This window comes from Aythya ferina (assembly GCF_964211825.1).
Source record: "Aythya ferina genome assembly, chromosome: 3".
Classification (NCBI taxonomy): Eukaryota; Metazoa; Chordata; class Aves; order Anseriformes; family Anatidae; genus Aythya; species Aythya ferina.
In genome coordinates this window covers 30,485,043-30,507,404 of record NC_140298.1, presented here as the reverse complement: position 1 = coordinate 30,507,404, position 22,362 = coordinate 30,485,043, and the positions used below count along the sequence as shown (strand labels likewise).

General features: G+C 38.0%; 1 protein-coding gene across 15 annotated transcripts in view; it reads right to left on the bottom strand.

Moving 5' to 3' along the window:
* The window catches only part of LOC311433862 (uncharacterized protein), a 443,722-nt gene that overhangs the window by 196,680 nt on the left and 224,680 nt on the right, over positions 1 to 22,362 (bottom strand). Inside the window, exons 6-8 of one of the 15 annotated variants that reach the window (XR_014691003.1) lie at positions 14,582 to 14,689; positions 13,532 to 13,637; positions 9,033 to 9,120 (exon numbers count right to left, since the gene is read on the bottom strand). The exons of 9 other annotated variants lie outside the window; for them this stretch is intronic. Coding sequence is in view for 3 of the 6 variants with exons in the window: in XM_084513517.1 (XP_084369643.1) it covers positions 13,579 to 13,632; positions 14,582 to 14,689 (162 nt within the window). In the remaining 3 variants the exon portion in view is untranslated. Of the gene's footprint in view, positions 1 to 9,032; positions 9,121 to 12,429; positions 12,661 to 13,531; positions 13,638 to 14,581; positions 14,690 to 22,362 lie in introns of those variants that run through there. 5 more of the 15 variants (XM_084513517.1, XR_014691004.1, XM_084513518.1 and 2 more) reach the window with 5 other exon arrangements.

Sequence of the window (22,362 nt, the reverse complement as noted above, 5' to 3'; positions counted from 1 at the left end):
ATTTCTTATCATAAGGGTAAAATCAAAGGGAATAAATACATTATCGACTCTTAAATAGAACTGTAGAATCATAGAACCATAGAATGGTTTGGGTTGGAATGGATCTTAAAGATCACCTGGTTCCAATCCCCCTGCCATGGGCAAGGACACCTCCCACCAGACCAGGCTGCCCAAAGCCCCATCCAGCCCGGCCTTGAACACCTCCAGGGATGGGGCGTCCACAGCGTCTCTGGGAAGCCTGTGCCAGTGCCTCACCACCCTCACAGTAAAGAATTCCTTCCTTATATCTAATCTAAATCTCCCCTCTTTCCATCTAAAGCCTTTACTCCTCACCCTATCACCACACTTTCTGGAGCCTTCTCTTCTCCAGGCTAAACATCCTCAGCTATTTCAGCCTGTCTTCATAGGAAAGGTGCTCCAGCCCCTTGATCATCTTTGTAATGAAATTACCTCTTCAATAGCCAGAGTTATTTCTCAATAATGAAAAAGGCAAATTTAAAATACTCCTTAAAAAAAAAATAATAATAATAATAATAAGATTCATCATTTTTTTAATCTCAGCCTGTGAGACTCTTTATAATACAAATCATACAAAAGAGTAGAGCATTGTCAACTGCTTAAATTGAAAAATGATGATTCTTTCTCTCCTTTCTTTCCAATGGGCCTAAGTCAATCAACCCTAAGAACAAAAAATCAAAGTTTTAACACTCAAAATGACCCTGAGGGTACTATAATACAGTGAGATGACTTTTTCTTATCTGAAGATGTGAGGAAGTCCTGAATTTTCCTTCCCTTATTCACACTACTCATGTTATAAATGAAAATTTCCCACTCAGTAAACTCTATCGATCATTTAAGTGCCTGGCCTTGAAGACAGGCAGACAATAAGTTTGCATTATTGTGGTATGTACTGAAACAGATTTAAAAGCACTGTCAGTCTCCCATAAGAACATTTAGATCATAAGATCACTAGAATTTATACTGTGCTTAACACTTTAGTCTTTGTCTATATACCCTTTACTATTCAGAAGCAGGGAAGCATAGGCTCAGAGCAAGATCTGTCTAAATCTTAGAATGCTATACAGGTCTTGCTCACACAAAGGTCTGTAATTTCACTTAATTCAGTGCACCATCAGTTCAAGAGGCTACCTTTGTTAGTTCCTAAACTCCCATGCTCTCTTGAGTTATTCATGTCTCAAGTTGAGGGTGTAAAGCATCATGCCTGTTGGTCAAAGATGATTACCAACATCCAAAAATCACAACGAAAACCAAAAAGGCCACAAGATTCCCTTCAGAAACATGACGTTTAAAAATGAGATACTTCTAGTTCTTCTTTTCTGCCTTGTTGGTTTGGAGTCCACAGGCATTAAATTTTTTAGACTTTCATCTAGAAGTATAAAAAGCTCATTTGATTAAAACAAATAAAATTGCTCTTAAGCATTCTTACTCATTCCCAGACTGGGTTAACACTCCATACAGAGTGTCTAATATGATGGGGCTCACAACCAACCCAAGTTATAGGAACAGCTAGTGCAGCCACTTGAATTTTGTGCTTCATGGAGTTGTCCCAAAGAGCTTCACACAGCTATTAGATTTCAAATGGAAAATTTGATTAAAATAATGATGTAAAAACTTATGTGGTTATGACAAGAAGAAACAGTCAAAATCTATGAGTATTGATGCAGCTTGGAAAATTTTACAAGACATTAATTAAAGCATAACAGGGTACAATCTCACTGGCACAGAAAAATGCAGTCAATTAGAAGTGAAATGCCTTAGTCTGTAAGGACAGCTAAAAGATCTAATGGAGACGCAGGAAGAGAACCAATGAAGACTACAGAAGGCAAGTTGAAACTTGCAGGGAAAAAAAAAAAAAAAAAAAGATAAAGAAGATAAAGGCAGCAAAACAGAATGAGTAATTGCTAGCTACAGGGACTAGCTACAGGGGTGTGAGAAAGTCTTTATCAATTATAGAAAAGAAAACAGAGTAAAGTAAAAGCTGGGAGACCAACCCGGTGCTTAGCTAGGTGGGTACCCCTTTCTCTCAAATTAATGAGGTGTTGCATTAGTACAGCTGAGAGCAGATTTTTCCCCTGAGACTGTAACAATTCCCTCACAGTGACGGTCTACTGCCCTCTGGGAAATCCCAAGGAAAACAGTGGAAACTGCTTTGCTTCAGTTAATTGAAAAACATGTGAAGGGACAACTCCCAAGAATATGTGGTAAAGAAAAAAACTTGAATCACCAAAGGACAGATATCTTATTTTTCCTTCTCTAGTTCCTATTCAGCCTAACTTCCATTCACAGGCTTGTCAGCAGATTGTTGCTCACTGACAATTTCTGTTGAAGGAACAGAAGATTCCCTATCTAAGGAGACCAGTAATCATTCTGAGCCATACAAAACAATACTGATGATGAAACAATACCACCTAAGTATATGTGTACCAGCTATTGAAATACCTTGGCATTGTCCATGATAACATCAAAAAATAAATAAGATCATCATCAAATAAGTAAGAAATAAAAATAAAAAATAAAATAATAATTAAAAAACAGCCTTTCCCTTACTCCTTACATAGCCCATGTTAGAAGCACTCAAAACCCAGTCTCTGCATTTTGGGGGAACATTAATTCAGTCAGTGTTCTTCTGAAGGGGAAATATAAAGTGGATGAAGAGATCTAGGTGAAAGGCAAGGCTATAAACCACTGCATGACTCAACAAGAGCGGAAGGAGCAGCTCAGTCTCTCTACACATCAAATGCACTAAAACTTGCATAATCAAAATGAGACCTTTATCAACAACATAACCAAACATGCCAGAACAGCTGTTACCTCTAGCCCTAGATATGTGCAATGCCTTCAAACATAGTGACTTCAACTGCTCTTATATTACAATTTGTCTTGATGTCTTGTGAATTTTTCCATGCTCTAGTGTAAAACCATTAATTCTTCTCAGTTCTGACTATGGAAAATAATAGGTACTTATACATTCAGAAAGAGCTCAGAATAGGCATCCACCAAATTTCCACGCTCTAGCCTGAAGGTGTTTGTTTCTCTTGACTTTTTCCTCTCTGACAACTATAATTCCTAACTCTTCAGTCTAATTATAAGTTTGTCTGTTTTAATCATTTCTTTGAAAAACATGCTTCCAAAAATCAATGTTTTTGTTGCTCAGTTCATTGTTGCTGAGTGAAGAATCACTTCTCTTTTTTAAAAAATTATACCATAATTGCATTAACTTGATTTGAATTTGGTGTATTAGTCACCATCTCTGTGAGTGGTCCCCCCTCCATATTCAGTTCTCTCCTACAGAAACTAATTTCTCTCCAAACCTGTCTGTTAATTTTTATGACAACCACAGCTGCACTGTTTAAGAATACAGCCCAAATCAAGCAAGAGAGAATCCTCTTGCCCCAAGACAATTTTGCTGATACCACCTTGAATACAAGATAAACACAAATGGCTTACTCATGGCATGGGCTCTATAAAATGTTTGTAGAATATTACCTTGCCTTCACTCAACCTTCTTGATCCCATACACGACAATAGCTATGTAACCTTTAATGTACTGAGCAGCTGTGCCTGGCTGAAGCATCTGGAAGCAGCAGAAAACCACCATGGAGATTTGCCACAAAGAGCATAACATCTAACAGGTTTCTGCACTACAAGCATCCCCACTTGGGATCACAATATCCCACTGGCATTCTCTACCCCATGCACTCCACCTCCTTACTATGTCCCACAGAGACATGCACGCAAGCTGAAGACAACCAAAAAGTCCAACAAAGGGAACTTTCCCTTATTCAGAGGTAAGTGCAGTTTGGTTGTACACCGTATTTCTCACCTTGCCAACACAACTTGCATGTCAAAAATCAGAATAATCCTACTGAAGGTACTTAGTCACACAGGAGAACCCACATCTCCTCCTTTCTCACAGTTTTGTACTTATAGAGCCTCATTGGTTGTACCTTATCCAAACACCACTTTATTTTTTTGCGTATGAGCACTGAGAAGAGCAGCTGTGCAACTCCAAATAGTTGCAACTGCTCCAGCTACAAGCACTATATTAGAAAAGCGGATTAGAAAAAATTATTGAATGACTGCTGTAACTCTACACTCCCCAAAATACCAAATTCCTTCTGTATATTATTATGCTTCCTAGATCACGGACAACAGCAACTCATAGCAAACTCTGATTTCAAAGACTGGCAAAAATGCATATGTTTACTATATTTTACAGTATTAATTACGTGTGCTAATAATAGTTTCTGGTAGAAATATCCTATCATAAAATTGCCAGAAAATGCACTTAGACAATGTATGATACAGATCAGCTATAGCATGTATGTACATATATTTGTGCATATGAATAATATTTCTAATCAGCTAGTATATGCCTTCTTTCCTTCATTTATTAAACAGAGGGTAACATACAATCTTATTTGTATTTTATTAGTTCATAACATGAGTTTCTTAAATTCACATATCATATTAGTTCAACCACTGAGGAGCATAGCATACTGAGATATAATTACAAAGCTGATGTTAACTCAAGTTTGTGACTCAGTGAAGAACAACTCAGTCACTTCAAATGTAGAATATTTTTTTTTTCTTTATAGAAGGAAAATGTTTCATTATCCTCAAGGAAATGTTAATGTGTAAGTATTTCATAACATTAGCATCACCCTTACAATTTGGGGGGACTATTTTTAAAGACGTTCCTGGTGCTTTTGAAATCTATGTGAATTCCTATAGCCCAGTGCAGATGTCTTGTTCAAAGTCTTTGTATAATTTAAGCCTAAAAATTAAGTCCTCAGAGTACTCTGGATGAAATGCACTCCCTGCTGGCCTTCTACAGAAAGACAAATTTCTCACTGCAAAATCAGTCTTTCTAGCTACCACAATTTGCTGATAGAGCAGTCCTCTCCACAGACTGAAAAGATGGATTATTAGAGTCAGAAATACCATGTTAAACCAGCTACAATATTCTTGTGACCAGCACCGTACTGGGTGCGTGTGAACCACACTGTATTTCAGACTCACTCTCAAACCACCAACATCTTTGCTGCACTACCAGCCTTGCTCTTAGGAACATTTTACTCTAGTGAAGAGCCAAGTCCATTAGTAACAGACTGCTGGGTTTGTAGCTGCAACCAAAGGAATGAAAGAGAACTAGCAATGAAGAAAATACTTTGTTATGTAAACTTTGCTGACTTGTCACATCCACAAAGGTAATCAGGTCCCTATAAAAGTTAAAAGCCTCAAGCACCTTTCACCAGATTCAGTGCCTGAAGTTTCAGCAAACTGCAGAAACTCTCTTCAAGCTATTTGAATGATTCAACTTGAATCTTTAACCTACTAGACTTATTTAGGATGGGAGACACTGGAAGTAGGAAATGCATTTGTTCTATGGATTCAGTTACCAGGGAACTCACTGGGTTTTCTGTGCAATCAGTGAAAGTTTCATTCAAGCCTGAATTACATCTTTAGATATATCTGCAGATTGAATAGTCCTTTTGAAGTTACATAGCAGATTTTCAAACTGGACCTTTTTGCACTTTATCTTTTCAGGTCTTGCAAAACACATTATGTTTAGTATAAGTTCGGGCAGGATGTGGGGCAAGCGTGTCTTAAAATTGGGTTTCAGAATGGCTCTCTGTTCTCTAATTGCAGTCTGAAAGATGTCAAGTGGAATGGATAACACTGTTCTCTCCATTTCCTAAATAAAGTTAGTTCACTGAACTCCATGGAACTAAAAATGAAAGAGGATTTCTCTTTTATTTTTTGTCTAGCACAGAGTATTTCAAAATTGGTACAATATATATTATGCTTATTGTATAAAGCATATTACATATTATTATAGTATTATTATTACATATTATAAGTACATATGACACCAGGCTGAATGGTGCAGTCGATACAACAGAAGGAAGCGGTGTCATCCAAAGGGACCTGGACAAGCTTGAGAAGTGGTCCCAAATGAACCAAATGAGGTTCAACAAGTTCACGTGCAAGGTGCTGCACCTGGGTCAGGGCAACCCCAGACAAGACTCCCGGACTGGGAGAACAACTCGTTAACAGCAGCCCTGCAGAGAAGGGCTTGAGGTTCTGGTGGAAGAAAAGCTCAACATGACCCAGCAGTGTGTGCTTGCAGCCCAGAAGGCCAACTGCATCCTGAGCTGCATCAACAGAGTAGTGGCCAGCAGGGCAGGGGAGGTGGGTTGCCCTGAGCAACCCCATCAGTTCGAATGGAAAGTGTCTCTGCCCATGGCAGGGGTTTGGAACTACATGATCTCTAAGAATGCCTTGGGCAGGAAGGGACCTATGATATTTAAAACTGTGTATTTGTATTTCACAAAAATGCAGGCTGTGTTGGGCCAGTTGGATTTAAAAACCAAGGAGCTCATCTAAACTGGTAGCATTTGTATTTGTGTGGTTAGAGGAGTGCTTTTTGCTAATTTAGGCTTTCTGAAACTCAGAAGGCTAAAGGTCAAAGAAAATCTCTGTCCAACGAACCAAAGAACTAGAGACACAAGGTATTTGGTAATATTACATTCATGAAAGGACTACAAATATCTTACTTCCTTTTCTTTCCTGTAGATTTCAAGTTACTTTTCTGACATGGCAGTAAATCTGAAGATAGAAAAAGCATTGAAAACATATCATTCCATGAAATGGAATTATCTTATTTCCAGTCACATGCAGTACTTTGAAGGTGAACTCTATTTCATTTTCTGATGGCACTTTTCTTCCTTCCTTCCTTCTATTTTTGAAAGCTTTGTGCATGGGAGAACAAAAGGAAAGGATTTATTCTTTTCAGATGTAGTTAGAAAAAAGAAAATACAGCACAATACATGAAGAATGGATCTGACTAAATAGGTATTGTTCTATACAAAAAGATGGTATTTGATACTTTGAATGCAATATGACACTAATAAGTTTTGTACAGAAACTGAGTCAGTAAAGTCCAGTCTAAATGCTCTATTTGCATGTGTAATTCTGTATTATTCATCTATTCATGTACTGGTGTAAAGATCTTGTGAGAAGAAACAAAATACATAGGTTAAAGGCTTGACAAGGACCTGTAACAGATAAGAGACCTCTGCTATTTCAGGCAGCCAAGTTATTTGATTTGAGTCATAGTCCTGGCAAGCTCTTAAAATAATTGTAGTTTGGCTGCCCCTGCAAATCCTGTTGGGAATCTGGTCCAGAATGACATTCTGCCCACAATAAGAAAAGCATTCATTCAATTTCCATCTTAAACATATTCACAGTCAGTTAATATATCTCATTTCTTTCTACAGTTGTTTCTTTATTCATTTCTTGCATTAGGTAATTACTTACTTTGCAGCTTAAGTAGTTAATTACAAGTTGTATTTATGAATTATAAATAGTTATACTTGAAAACTGAAAGGTCACATTTAATTTTTATGGAAGAAGCTTGTGTTGTTTTCTGTTGCTAGATAACACTGAAAAATATTTTTACCCAGTAATGAAATTAAAATTTGCAAGTGGATTGCAAAGACTGGATTTCACAAGCTGCAATGTTTGGTCTATCAAAACAAATTTAATTGCTACCCAGGGACAAATTCCTTTCTTTACACATGGGCTAGGCACCCATTGATACCTACCGCTTCCCTTAAAATTGGGATTAAATTGCCGGTCAGGAATCATAGTGTCCCTTTGCCCTGTATTCTGCTTGATTGAGTAAATTGATCTCAGGGACTCCAGTGCCTTCTTATTCTGCAACTTCATGGTTACTCTGTACTTTAGCATTAATATTGTGGCTAGATAAATGGTAATAAATACAAATGTTTCAGACTCACAGTCACAGACCTCAGCACTTCCTAGATTGTAATAAATACTTCTTGATGTTTCCTATGGGTATGGAAGAGGCAGTTATTAAAGCCTGCCAAAAAGGAAATGCTGTAAATCCCATACACACAAAATATTCCTGATTCTAGCAAAGAAATATATAAAGACTCACTAGAGGAAGAATTTGTGCTTAAAGATTTTTTTTTGAGTGTCTGTGTCAACAATCAGGTGCTACAAGCATTTGAAAAATTTCTCATCTCACCCTGGAGACATATCAGCACATAACTTTGCTCCTGTCAAGTCTTTCACCATACTTTTTCTCTGCTTGCCTTTTCTTACAATGCTGTAAAGTCTTGTTGCCCAATTGTTCAGCTTCTGCTTCAGAAAATTATGCTCCCCTCTCACCCAATAATCAAGTGGTTAGAATATTCAACTATTTGGGGAAAAACTGAGAAACACCTTTTTCAAGTGACATTCTGGCACTACACTCTAGTCATTACAGGCTTCCCAGGGAAGAGACAGGGCCTCTGAGCATGCTCCCTGCCTTCAAGAAAAAAGCCAGTCTAATTAGCTCTATCAGTCTCTACTTTCTTTGAAAACTATTTGAAAATGCCAACATCTTTCCTTCCACCAGAAAAGTTATGACAAAATGTTATGAGGAGTACCAACAGCAGAAAGCTTTGATTATCTCCAACCAGTGAAGCTGTTTGCAAAGTTCACTATGGTACAATGGAGGGTAGCAGGTTGCAAATCCCTTGCAAGAAATAGTATTTCTCTGCAATTCAGAATTAGGTTGTTATATAGCCCTCAAAAAGGGCCATGCCACATGTTTTCTGTGGTACTTTCAACAGTTTAACTCTGCATACTAGATCCAGAAAAAATAAAAGTAAAAATAAATCTTTGGCATTTAGCTTCTAACACAGCACACAAAGAAGTAATGTACCTGTTTTGCATCTTCTGAGCTCCATGATGATATGTTTACTCAATCTGGCCAACAGCATGTTTCTCTGCTAAAGGCCCAAAAGGCAACTCTATTATGAAAGAAAATATAATCTCACTCTGCACAGGTTGTTATGTGTACTTTCCTTCAAGCGATTCCGTAATCTTGGGCATTCCAAGAGCATTGCCCAACTCTGCCTCCACAGCAGTCATTGATAGGAGAAGAAACACCATCAGTCAAGGAAGGATTTCTCTTATCAAATGACAATTTGGATTCTCCCGCAACTCCTATACGCCATAAGACAGCATCTGCAGGGACTTGGCGTAATTCAAACACTTCAGATACTTTCTTCTGTCATAAAGGAACTGTAATGGGACACAGAAAAGACTGCATGTCCATACAATGTTGGATATTCTGTAAAATGGTCCTGTTCTGATTCTATGACCTATCAAACATACAAACTCCACAATAGACGTTTATGCATCCATGAACAGTTCTGAATTTGAACGTGGCTTGATTTGCCAAGCCTGCCTAGGTCCCAAACTCAAACGTGAAAAGGATATCTCTACAACTGATTTTAAAAAAAAATAATAATAATATCCGTATATTCATATATTAAATAAGGTAGATATTTTTTCTTGTAGTATTTGCCTGAGAATTCATCTTCAGAGAAAAGAAAAAATCTGAATCTCAATATTTATACACATCTGGAAACAAACAAAAGAAATACAAAATCACTTAGGACTCCCTGGAAGATGGAAAGTTTATTTTCTGCCTTTTCATGATCAGGATGCAAAAAAAAAAAAAAAAAAAAAAAAAAAAGACAGTACATTCTGGTTCCAATAGCTGATTTTTTTCAATGCAGTTCACTAAGTGATTTGACCTTATTTCTCATAATGATGTCTTTCCTTTTCAGTGCTGATTACCAGTGATTCTGACCCCAGTTCATCTCAGTTATATAAAAATATGGTCCTGCTGAGAGGCCATTATTAATGGCCATTATCTCCCCATGTAGAGGTTCATTGCTTTCTGTATGAAGGAGATGCACAGGGTGAGAAATGGAAGAGACCTCACTATATGCTTTTCAAAGTTCCCTTATACTCAGGTCTCAATAACTCACTAGAGTTTTCCATTAAAAAATAGTTATTTTCTTAATGTCTAAACATAACCTCTGATACACAGAATAAATAAAGTGTTCCACTAACTGAGCACCTAATATAAAATCCAACAAGTTTCTGATACCCAAGTATCATTTTAACCTTAAAAGTTTACAAAAAAAAAAAAAAAAAACATTTTTAAAGAGAAATAATGCAATTCTGATTCACAACAATAATATGTAGTACAATAGCTGCTGTTAACATCTTATCATTTAACCTATCATAAATAATTCCAAGGCAATGTAACTCCTATTCCCTAGCCACAAAATTCAAGCCTCAACCCTCAGCAGGTCATTCTAGGTGTCACTTAAGTTTTGCCTGGGCTTTAATTAGAGGATTCCTTGCATGCATATGGTTCAATTTAGCCTTCTCTTCAGGTGATTCTCACCCAAACAATGGTGATGTCTGAGATTGTTCTCACAAATGTCAGTAATGATGGAAACTGAAATAATTTTAAAAGAATTCACATAGGGAACAGAAAATATATCACTAGATCACGATGTTCTATGTTGACTTCTTGTATGTTTTTAGAGTATGGTTTTTGTTATCTCTCTTATTATTTGTCCCATATTTACTAAAGGTTGCGGATGTTACTAACAGTGAACAAACACCTAGTCTATCATATTAATGCTTCATTCAGCTTAAAAGCTCATTTTTATTTCTTTATGCTTAGAAAGGCGTATAATGGGTATATATCACCCTGTTTTTCTTCTACTTTTTCTGTTACTTTTTGGCTGCAGACACCTGCTCTGAAATACCTGACATCTCTTTCTGACAGTTTTCCTTGTAAAATACTTAACAGGAAGTTGTGACTGTTCCTACCATTCTGTATTTTTCCGTTTGAGAAATATGAGAAATATGGCTTGTTACCAATAACACTAGAAATTAGAGTCAGTTTTGAGATCCACTACACAAGGTTTGATACACAACATTTTAATACACTCTACCTGCCAGAACAAGAGTTCTGTGAATACTAGCATCTCCAGTCACTAGGGATCAGGATTACACACACCTTCCTGCTAATGCTTTGGTTCAGCAGAAGTTTAACACATAAGTTTTGCCCAACATTGTCAGCTAAGATGAAAAAAATCATCATTGGTAGCTAAGTTATTTTATATTCCTCTTTTGCACTGATTTACAGACATGTAAAATGACACTTTTAAGGGAATATTTATGGATTTAATTCTAGAAAATGCAGTTTATAACAAAACATTTTTGTCATCAGGACTATGGTACAGATGTTTACACTGCTGAACTGTGCATTGATATTTAAAATTCTACTCTCAACTGGGCAAATATTGATTGATACACCAACTACTGCCAATAAGAATCGGTGTTTTATGAAGTGTGTCATCCATCTGTCTATTTAATGGAGAAGTAATACTGTCCAATTAGCCCAAAGCTGGCAGCATCTCAGAAGTTAATTATAAATACTTTTCACAGCGTAATCTAATGATTTATTTATCATGTGGTATTGTCCAGTTTTCATACCGTTCAGGAAAAGTTTGTATTTTAAATCAATGTCAGCAATTTTAGTTTGCAATCAAGAATGCTCAGAGTGCTGCTCTTTTGGGGGACCACACGTATGAATTCCTCCTACATTTGAGAAGGCAATTCATCTGAACACACATATGAGCAAAGTAAGCCTACTCACAGCATTTTTCACCCACAAGTAATTCTGTTCCCCTGCAGTCAGTGAGCTTTTTCCATATAAGAGGCATAACTCCAAAGAATTAAACAGTGAATTAGTCTCCTAATTCACTAATCCAATGCTTTACGTAGCTCTTTCGTGGTTAGTTTTGGTGTATCTCTATTAAAAAGAAGGGTTTGATTCAGTGTTTGTTTTAGCACCAAACATTGAAGGACTCATATCATAATCCATCATTCTGAAAATACAAATGAATAAGGCTAAATCTGTAAGTCCTTTTGCAAAGGTATGAAGTGCTAACAATTCATCACTGATAAGACAGGTAATACAGGGGTGCTAAAAGCTGAAATGGTTCAGAAACCTTTAAAATAGCACTTCTCCCTACATCTGAGATTAACTGAGATTCACATCTTCCTCTCAGTACTGCTAATTCTTTAAAGCAAAATCCATCACTTTATAATATGCTTATGTATTGTAGCACACAAGAGGCCAGTTCTGATTTCAGCCACTAGGTTCTATCAAAAATTAAAAGTAAAAATGTTTTTTGGCTACATGAAAGAAAGTATTTTTCTTAACATGAGATCTATAGGCTTCCATTTCTCAAAGAAATGGTATATATTTACATAGCTCACTGAGAACTTGACATCAGGGGAAAAATATTGCAATACATTCCTGAAGGGTCCTATACGTACATGACTGAGAAATATTTTTTTTTTTTGAAGTCAGGTTGTTTCAGTTCTGTTTCAGTATGAGGCCCAGTTACAAAAATGTCTTGCACATGAAATGATAAATAGCCAAATAATACCATAGTAATATAAAGCAATAATTACCACGAATGCTTGAGATAAAAGCAGATGAAATATTTCAAGCTGTAGAGCTGTCCACCGAAATATATCTTTTCAAGAGCAGTGATGCTCAAAGGCAAGTAAAACACCAAGATAAGACCCCCATAATCTCAAAAATGGAAGTTTACTGGAGATTTCAATTCCTATATCAAAAAAATACATACTTCTAATGCCTGGACAGAACCACTCTTTAGGGGGGGGGGAAATACCCAGGGCTTATCTTGATATCACAATTTACAATCAGTAGAGAGAAACCTAAAGAACAACAAAAAAATCTCAGTTCAGATTTCTTCTGGATGTTTTGCTCTAAGGTTTTGTCTACAGATTCTAACATTTTCCTATCTTGGGCATAAATGCATATTCTACACTAATGCAGTTGTATAATTTTTGCCAACAGGAACAAACTATTCAATAAGATGAGAACATTACCTTGCATCTCTCTATATGATTTTTATTTCTTAATAAAAAGTAGTAAAATTTAATTAAAGAAAATCTCATGTACTTTTCAACTACACTCCAGAATAGGCTGAGATGAGTTAAATGAGCAACTCAAGAACACCCGTACAATAGTTTTCTCTTCTTTGTCAATAACTGGAACACAAAAACTTTTTCTTGATGTGTAACATGATAGATGTGATAGTAGATTTTGCTATGGAAAGCAATAAATTCCTTTTTCATTTGGATGAATAAAAAATGAGATCACTAACTTAGTATGGATAAATAAATCCTTACTATCTATCATAAAGGTAGCCCGGACTACATATTGGAGTGCTCCCAGTAAGTGCAGCTGCTGCTTCTTTTGATTAAAAGACCTGGACTGCTCTCCCCAGTAGGCATTCATGCTGATCTCTGAGGTTCAGTAGCTGAGCAGCCTGGATCATTCAGAATTTTTATTAAGACTGACAACAATACCAAATGTGTAGGTGGAAAAGCAGTGCCAAGTACACAGCACTGATATAGTATCATCTCCTTATGTTATCCCACAGTGAGCAAAACTTGCTATAAAGTGACTTTTTAACAAAGTCCCAACCCCAAAAATCCCTGTTAGAAAGGGAAGGGTTAGAGATTGACAAGAAAAGGGGACAAAGGCTGTAGCAGACTCTTGAAACAGGATCCGCATGCTCACCATTAACAGCTGATCTTCTTGCTGACATTAGAAGTAGAAGGTTCATGTTAGGGCTTCATAATGTTGCAGAGCCACACAGTAGTACCAAGTGGTATGACATCCTTGACTTGCCAATGGACATCCACATAGGCAGAAAGATGACATGATAAAAACTAGCAATAAAAACTCATTTCAAAGACACTAACTAGCATTGGCAGGAAACACTCCACTGGGAAACTTGTACGAGAGATGTTAGGATTCTGCAGAAGTGACAATTTATAAAAAAACGAAGTACAATGTGAAAAAATGGTGTAAAATTAGAACCCTTTTGACTACACTTGCAGCATCACACAGATCTTGCAATTCTGGTACTTGTCTCACATATGGTATACTACATGTCATATAAATGATGGAATCTGAGCATTTTTAAGGAACACAAGGGAGGGACAAAGGAAGAAGCAAAACAAAAAAAGCTTGCTAGTGAGGCAGTACAGCAATTTACTGCATCTGTTATGTGAAGAACCCCTATATTTTGTATTTACAAATAACTTTTTTTTTTTAAGCAAAACAAAGGCAATATTGCTCTCTGCAAGCAATGACATGTTCACACTCCTATTAAGGTTCATGCTATTTTTCCTCACTGTGTGTGTCAGCTGTCAGCCTCTGAGAGACTTGGTGAAATAAAATTAAGGGAATTCAATTCCTTTGAAGCACTAAGAGTCAGGAGCTGCCAGGGGCTGAACACACAGGTACCTCAGTAGAGATACACCGGAAGGCAGAAGGCAGCAACACAAAGACACCAAAAAAAAAGGAGAGCCAAGAAGTGGACAGAAAAACAAATGCAAAATGACTGCAGGGCACTGTGTAAACTATAGCCCCAAATTTCCAGATGTCAATGTCTAACAATAAGTGTCCCATTTGTATCTTCCACTCACAGGAATTGGCCTGATTTTATGAATTCCTAAATAACACTGTAGATAAGAATGTTATAGACCCATGAGAAACAAAGCTGGTGTCTATCCTGTACAAAAGGGCCTGCCTTGTACCACTCCAATGTGAAAACAGGATTACCTGAGATATATTCATTCTTCCTTCAATCCTGTATTTACAAGGGTGGTTCCTAACTGCACTGTTCATTCCTGAAGAAGGTCTAGGCTCAGGATCCCTGTTTGTGCATACCTGTTAGGTACAGAAAGCAAATGAAGAACTTGCTTTGAATCTGCTCTTACTTAAAACAATACCCTAAGTTTCCTAGGCTAGTGCTCAGGATGAAGACATCTACTGAAGCCACAGAAGCTTAACAGTTAGCAACCAAATACACAACAACCAAGTTCAATTTAGGGGTACAGAAACACTTCTCTCTTCTAAATTTTCAGATCACTTTTACTACAAGAGTAAAAAAGTTAAAATGAAGTTTTAAAAGTTGAGGGAAAATCCTCTCCCACCACACAGTTAATGTCTATGCTATCTCTTGTGCAGCAGACACGAAGAACCAGAATTTATCCAAGAAACGCTGGTATAAGGTCCATTAACCAGAGCACAGGGAATTTACACCAGCAGGTCTGAGAACAGAATCCAGTTGTTTGTCTTGATATGACCAAACATTTTTTCAGCCAAGCTCTTCAGTTGCCAGAATGGGCTCTGCTCAAATGAGCTGTAAATCTGTGTTTAAATGTCTCCTTATATACAAGCCGATGATGTGATTATTAAGCATGTGAACAGGGTTAAGCTTACAATTGCATAAGTATTTTCTCTACAATTCTTTCAGGAATAATGAAGTACTTGGATGAAGTTGGTTTTATTTGTGATTTTTTTTCCTTTGCTCATGACAGGGACAGAAAGGACTTGACACACCTTGAGGGGTTTTTGATGAAACAACTCTAAGAGTTGCATCCTCTAAATAGATACCCTTGATTACACTGAGCCAGAGTATGCTACAGCCCAAAGGTCCTGGACCCATGAAAACATACCCGATCTTAAATTAAACAACCTATCCCCAGTATGTACTAATGTACAGCCTCAAGCAACACAGCATTAGTCATACATTATCTACAGAGGTATTTTTGAGGGTCCTGGACAGAAGCCTGCACTGCTGTAGCTCGGTAACCAGTAATGGGTCTAATTAACTCAAAGCTCACACTGCTGTTTCAAGCTTCTGTTAAGCCTTTTACGAAGCAGAGCTGTTCCTCATCTAACAACTTTCACAAGCATGAGGTTTATGGTACAGCCAGGAACGTTGTCCAAATTTTGGAACATACCCTGTTCCTCAGACCATGGGACACCATGCAAATGCCAGGCAGTTGAAACCAAACCACAAGGCTTTGGGCTTTACGACTTTATTAAACACTACCGGTGGCATACTGGTTGCATGGATTTATGCCTGTAACTGGCATCACTCACAAAGCTGCCAGTGAGAAATCCTCATGAAACAGAGGACTTTTGCCGGATATTCATCAGATCAGCAGTAGTTGCTGCAAAAAAGAGCTGAAACAACTCTAAAATCATCCGTTTGAAAGCAGACAGAAGAAGATAGACCAATAAATAAACTACCAGATAATAATGCAATTGGATAAAATAAATGAATACAAAAACCAAGTTGGATCTGGACACAATTTCTACATAATAAGACACAAAATAGATGATCCCTATCTGTGCTAAGTCTGGAAAGATTTTTAGGTATCAGAGTAAAGGAGCTCCCACTGTGATGAAGCCAGTTTACTGTCTTAACTATATCAACAGGTGAGGAAAGGGAGAGAAGCAAGGAACAGATAATACCTTTGCCCAGGTATTTTTAGGGCTGGTTGTAATACTATGTAATATTTTGTTTTCCATACTACTAAAATTATGTTGAGAAATGAAATAAGGTACAAAAAAAGGATTCACTAATGTATTTTGAAGATTGCAGAAGATATCTTACAAAGAAAACCTTAGAGAACTCTAATTGTTTAGTTTATCAAAACAGCAAAGAATTGTCTTGCCTAAAATATAAAGATCTTCACAGTGAAAACCACAGTACTAAAAGCCTTTGTAACCTAGCAAGACTAAATTCAGGTAAGTAAAAAGGCATTCTTTACCACAATGACGATAAATCTATGGAGACCAGCAGTGGACTCTAGAGAGCAAAGTTTTAAACTGGGATGGGCTCTCGGTCATCTGGGGATGATACACTTTGGTTGAATATTAAACTGTGCACTTGTCAAATGTCAAAATGCAACTGGGATTGGAGGGATGAAGGTGAAATTCAGTGGGTACATCAGGGATCAGACTAGATGGTGTCCTTTTGGTTAGCACTCACATAAGCTGTCCATTGACCTCAGGCCTTTAGATGAGGGGCCAAGAAGACTGGGGAGGTTGGAGGTGGTTATGCACCAATTAGGGGCATTATAGCCCCTAAGAAAACTGGGGAAAAAGAGTGAAAGACATCTCCTTTCTTAATCACTTATTGCAGCTTTTCCAAGCATACTTTTGTCAATTTGCAGCTTTAATCTAAGGCTAAACCAGGAAAAACCTGAACTGCTACAGGGTGGGTATGCTAGTTTTTTTCTTTCCTTAGCTGTGCATTTCATACCAGCCCTGCAGAACCAACCCTAGAAGAAAATTAATGGTCTGCTTATACAGTATTGCAGCCTCTCAGGTAACAAATGCACGATGGCTATTTAGCCAATACCTGGGTAGCCAACCAGTAAGGGTGGCATTAATGATTTTGCACAAAGTTAACGAAGTACATCCATCACACTGTCATGTAGCTTAAAAGAAAGCATCAGTCAAAGAATAAGAGGGGAGCAGTTAATGCTTCCTTTTTTAGGTCCTGGTGAAATCTGTTCTAAGAATCAATACAATTGGAGTGGTGAACTACACTCTAGCTGACTAAATCGAACAGGGAAAGAAAGAGGAGCAGGGCCAGCAACGGGCCTGTCAGTAAACAGAAGGAAGCATATTACAGGCCAGCAAAACACCAGACGGTTCCTAAAAGGCTGCCCAATGGTCATGCCCTAAAAGTCTGCTCCAGGGTCTTAGCCACTCCTGTTATTTTAAACAGTGCTTCACCTCAACCAGGGCCAACCTTTGACAGTCCTCATCACACTAGCCATGGTCCCACAACCAGGTATCTCCAGTACTGCATTTACAGGACCTGGGGCAGGACTTTTACAGCTCCTCCTTGAGTTACAAGTCTGTATGACTCCTTTCCTTCTTCCCTTGAAAAACAGGCATTGCAATTGTCTTTTTTTTTTTTTTTTTTTTTAATCATTTTCCTATTTGCTAGGCATAATACTTCAAGGGAGATCCTAGCATCTGAACAGTTCTTCTGGTCTTTTTTCATTCTTAAAGCAACATTTTTATGTTGAAATCTCATCTTTCTGATCTGGTCTGTAGAACACTTTCAACCCAAACTGAAACCAGACCTGGCTGACATGCTTCCACTTACAGCTGCATTTAAAAGGGATTTGTTGCTATTCTTTTTTCCAATTACAAAAAAAAAAAAATCTTTACAGATTTTAGGATTTTTTGTTTTGTTTTTAATTTCTGTTTCCTTAAAAGGAAGAAAAGCAGCATAGGAAGGTAAAAGTAAAGAATAAAAATATAAAGCATGAAGGTCAGAATATTGCATCTGAAAGATTCTAAGTTAAAAGTAAAACTTGCCAGTTGCAATTATGTTAGTGGGATATACTCCCAAACATGTTTCAAAAGCACAATGTTCTGTAAATAGTCTATAAAGATCATCTGCACCTAGTTTTTAATTATTTTAGAATGATGTATTGTTTTGTTTTTCCAGGTGTGGAACAGAAGACAGATATCCCCACTGTATCTTCCTAGAACTTTAGTCATCTTTTCCGCTGTTGTTAGCAATTCCCTCCTCTTTCTTTAGAGTACCATATTTCTCTTTAAGTAGGTAAACTCATTACTTTATAATGAATGAATTGCTCGAGAAACAGCTTGAGTCAGTCTGAGTGGCAGGCAGGAAGAGGTTGCTCTGGTATGAAAGGGCAGGAGAGGCACCCAACCACCACCGGCTCAACCTAATAGGCTGCCAGTTCCACCCTTAAAACCAGGGGGATGGACATGAGTGGTGCCACAGCCTGAGCCTGCTGTCTAATGAGTGACTCAGAGGTGCTCACTGGGGCTTCACCTCTCACCATCAGGAAAATCAGCTCTAGACACGAGGGAACTCAGGCAGTGCTGAAGGGCACTCGTTTTGCAACAGCAATGTTGTTGCTGTAGGAATAAACAGGTAGAGGGGGAAAATAACAACAATTTCATGCTGTGCACTGTATCTCTACATCAGTGATTTTGGCATGAATCCCTAAGTCATTAGCAATTTAGTTAAAATACTTAAACTTAAGAAAAGCTGCAAGGATTAGCATATTCAGGAGCCCAAACCCCAAAGACCACAGGTCCTTTGGCTCACATTGCCAGTCGCTTAAGTAGGGACTGCACAGGACTTTCCAACCAGCTGCAAGCTCAGGCCCTGCTCCAGCACAAAATTTAGTCACAGTGCCCTAAGTGACTCCAGTGGGATTATTTACTTGCTTATAGTTAAATGCACACTTAAGATGTTTTGCTGGGTGAAGAGCTAAATGACTTCGAGTCCACACTGCTTGGGGCACTCCAAAAAGGAAAGAAATAATGACATTTCACACTGCTCGTTCAGCTTGTGCTCAGTGGCTTTCTGCTCTCGTTGTGCCAGATAGCAAGGGACAATTACCGCCTGATGCCACAGTGCATGTGGAGGGTCATGCCATCCCCGGAGGAGCCGTAGGAAGCTGCCTCCAACCCTGTGCAGCTGCCCTCCTGCTGCACCCTCATTACTGGCAAGCGCGGCTGCTCCGTGGCCACGGCATCAAGCAGGGCTGAAGGCTATCTTACAACAGTACTGGTCTTTAGCTTTTGACTGCTGTTATCATACTTTCCTTCTGGGTGATGAGCAACACGCTTTGCAAAGATGCTTTTTCCACTTGTCTGCTAAGAGTAGTCAGTTGGGTCGTTTTCAGCAAAAACTCCGGGAATCCAAAAGATTGGTAAGAGTGGGGCAGCACAACGGGATCCCACACCATTTTTTTTGTTTTATTAGTCATCAGTATGAGTTTCCCAAGGTGCATCCCCCCTTAAACAAGTAGGTGACTGTCCCATGGCTGCTTTTCCCTTTACAGCTTAAATAAATAGCATTCCTCCCCTGACCATACGTGCAAAATAGTCTGCCTTAGAGATATGCATGTGGGCTACACATGTGACAAAGCATTTTAAGCCTTTGGGTTGTAAGTAATCAAGTTGAAACATTTACTGTAATGGTGTAGCTCTGTGCCCATAGGAAACAGACCATGTGGACCCCAGGTCCATTGAGGGACATTTGGTGAAGTATTCATGTATAACTCAAGTGTCCATTACCACTATTCTTCAGCCCTGATCTACCATCAGGAAGAAAGACAAGGGGTTCATAAAAGGCACTTGAGCTGGGAAAAGAAGAAAACACTGGACAACACTTAAAGTTGTGCTCTCCTGATCCAAGTTTAGTTTTTACTTTTCCACACACAGGTAGCAAATTCTTAAGCAATGTGCTAGATTACCTCTCCCCCTCCTCAGCTATAGACCGTGCTTACCTATCTCATAGAAACTGTTTGAGGAAAAAAGTATGAAGAACTGGGAGGTGCTAACATATCAAAATAGGAGTAGATTTATCTAAGTAGATTTAACTTAGATAAGGCAAGTATTAGTTTACTGTGAAGGAGACCCAAGTGTTTATTGACCTAAAAACGTTAAATTTTCAGCTGAAAAGCTCCAGCCAGCCAGGGTTTGTGCAGCCCTTCACCTCCACTGCCTCCTCCCACCTCATTCATTCTCATTCATTACAAAACATTACCTTGTGTTAACATGCCTCTAGCTACCAACCAAACAAAAAAAAAAAAAAAGCTGTACCATTGGCTCTGAATTTTCTGCAGATTTGATTACGTACAAGAACAGCTCTTCTTGGGTTTGATAGGAAACTGTGACACAGGAGAGCTATCCATAAGGTCCTGGGTGAATCCAACTTCTACTAGCACACAACTTCAGGTCTCAGTTGTTGTTCTTGGAGAAATCGCCCCTTCCCTGGGAGCATTCAAGGACATGAAAGTGCAACCCTCTTTTCTGCCAGGGTGTGTAACACAGCCTGAATGTCAATGAGAATCAGGCCAAGTGATATTCCTCTACCAAATTATGGAAAGAAAATAAATAAAGTTGCCACTAGCATACCTCATCACCAAACAAAGCACTGCACAGAGCAGCAGAAAACCCACAGACATTCAGATATCGTGCTATATTTCTTTTTTGAGGAATAGCCTGCTTTAAAGAGACCTTCCTACTTCTCTGCACAGATCTGCATATATTTCAGGAACAAAAAAAAAAAAAAAAAAAAAAAAAAAAAAGCATTTTCATCAGAGTGGCTTTCTTCTTTGCCTTTTTAGAATGATGTATTTCTTGTTCATTTTATGTGAACACTGAATATTTGGAGGTCTAATACATGCATCTGTAAGGCATCCAAGATTTCTTGTGTAATCACAAAGGGAAAATATACTGACCCAATCACTTTGGTACTGCATCAGGGGGCACTGAAGAAAAAAGTCAATAAAAAGCATCAGACCACAAAAAGGCAAGCTGTAATCAATATTTGATCTTGATATAGGCTGTCTGATAAAAAAATCATTTAAGACTTAAATTTACTTCCTTGCGCAGTCTGCTTAGATAGTGAAAAAATTAAGGGGCTATATCCTAGTTCATTCGTTTATCCTGCCTTCTTTTTTTTTCTCTTTTTATCCAAGAAAAGCAAGATAATATTTTGACATTGAGTCAATTAACAGGATTCCAGAATTTGGCAAGAACACAGTCAGTACTAAATCTTCCATCTTTCTGAGAGTCAAATGCTGTAATGCCCAAGTCACCTGCCTGCCAGCTACGCAAGGGTAAACAAAGTCACCACGATGAAAAATTGCTTGTGCTTTAATAAAGGAAAAATCACCTCAGACCAGTGTGTCTTAGCAGTTGCCTCCTTATCCAGACAAAATATTATGAAGTAGCTACAGGTGTGTAAAAAAGAAAGTAATAATAATAGGGGAAAAAAAATAAATTTTGCCCTTTCAGCATTTATTTTTTTAATTAAACAATTATTCTTCTATAATTAAATTAAGCAAACAGTGCAATACTTGGCTAAGTGCAGACCTCCTTGGCATTTCCTTGAATTTCCTCTTAGAGATTCATCCTAACATAGGATAATCACTCTCTGAGAAAATTCCATCACTCGGGGAATTTAGAGAAAACCTAAGCCATAAGCTTAAACCAGGCACCTAACTATCAGGCAGTGGGAAGCCTGATACCAAGGGGCTGGAGGCACATGCTTTGTTATTAATGGCTCCATTGAATTCAAGTTTGACTCTGCTATTTACCCATCATTCAGTCTTTTTAAAACTTACCCTCAACACCCATAACATATTTTTAATTTAACAGTGACTTTTGTTAGAACTGACACTCTTCTGCATTTTAATGCCTTTGTCGTTTGCCATTTTATAGTTGTTTACAATCCCAGCCAAACATGCACTTTGCAAATGCTTTCAAGTCTTTCTTTGTACGTTTTTAAATATTCAAATTTCACTTGACCCACAGTCTTTAAACGCTGTCTGTTTACTTTCTCACTCCGCCATACATTCCTTGGCTGTGCTCCCTCAGAATGCAGTTGTGTTGAGTGGATGAAGAAAAGGTGTGAAGGTTTTATTCTGTATATGAATATGTAAACTGCAGTAGCATCAAGCAGTTTTAATCCAAGCATAAGGTGGTATATAATAGTAACCAAACAAATATCCTAGTACCTAATGAGAATATCTGCC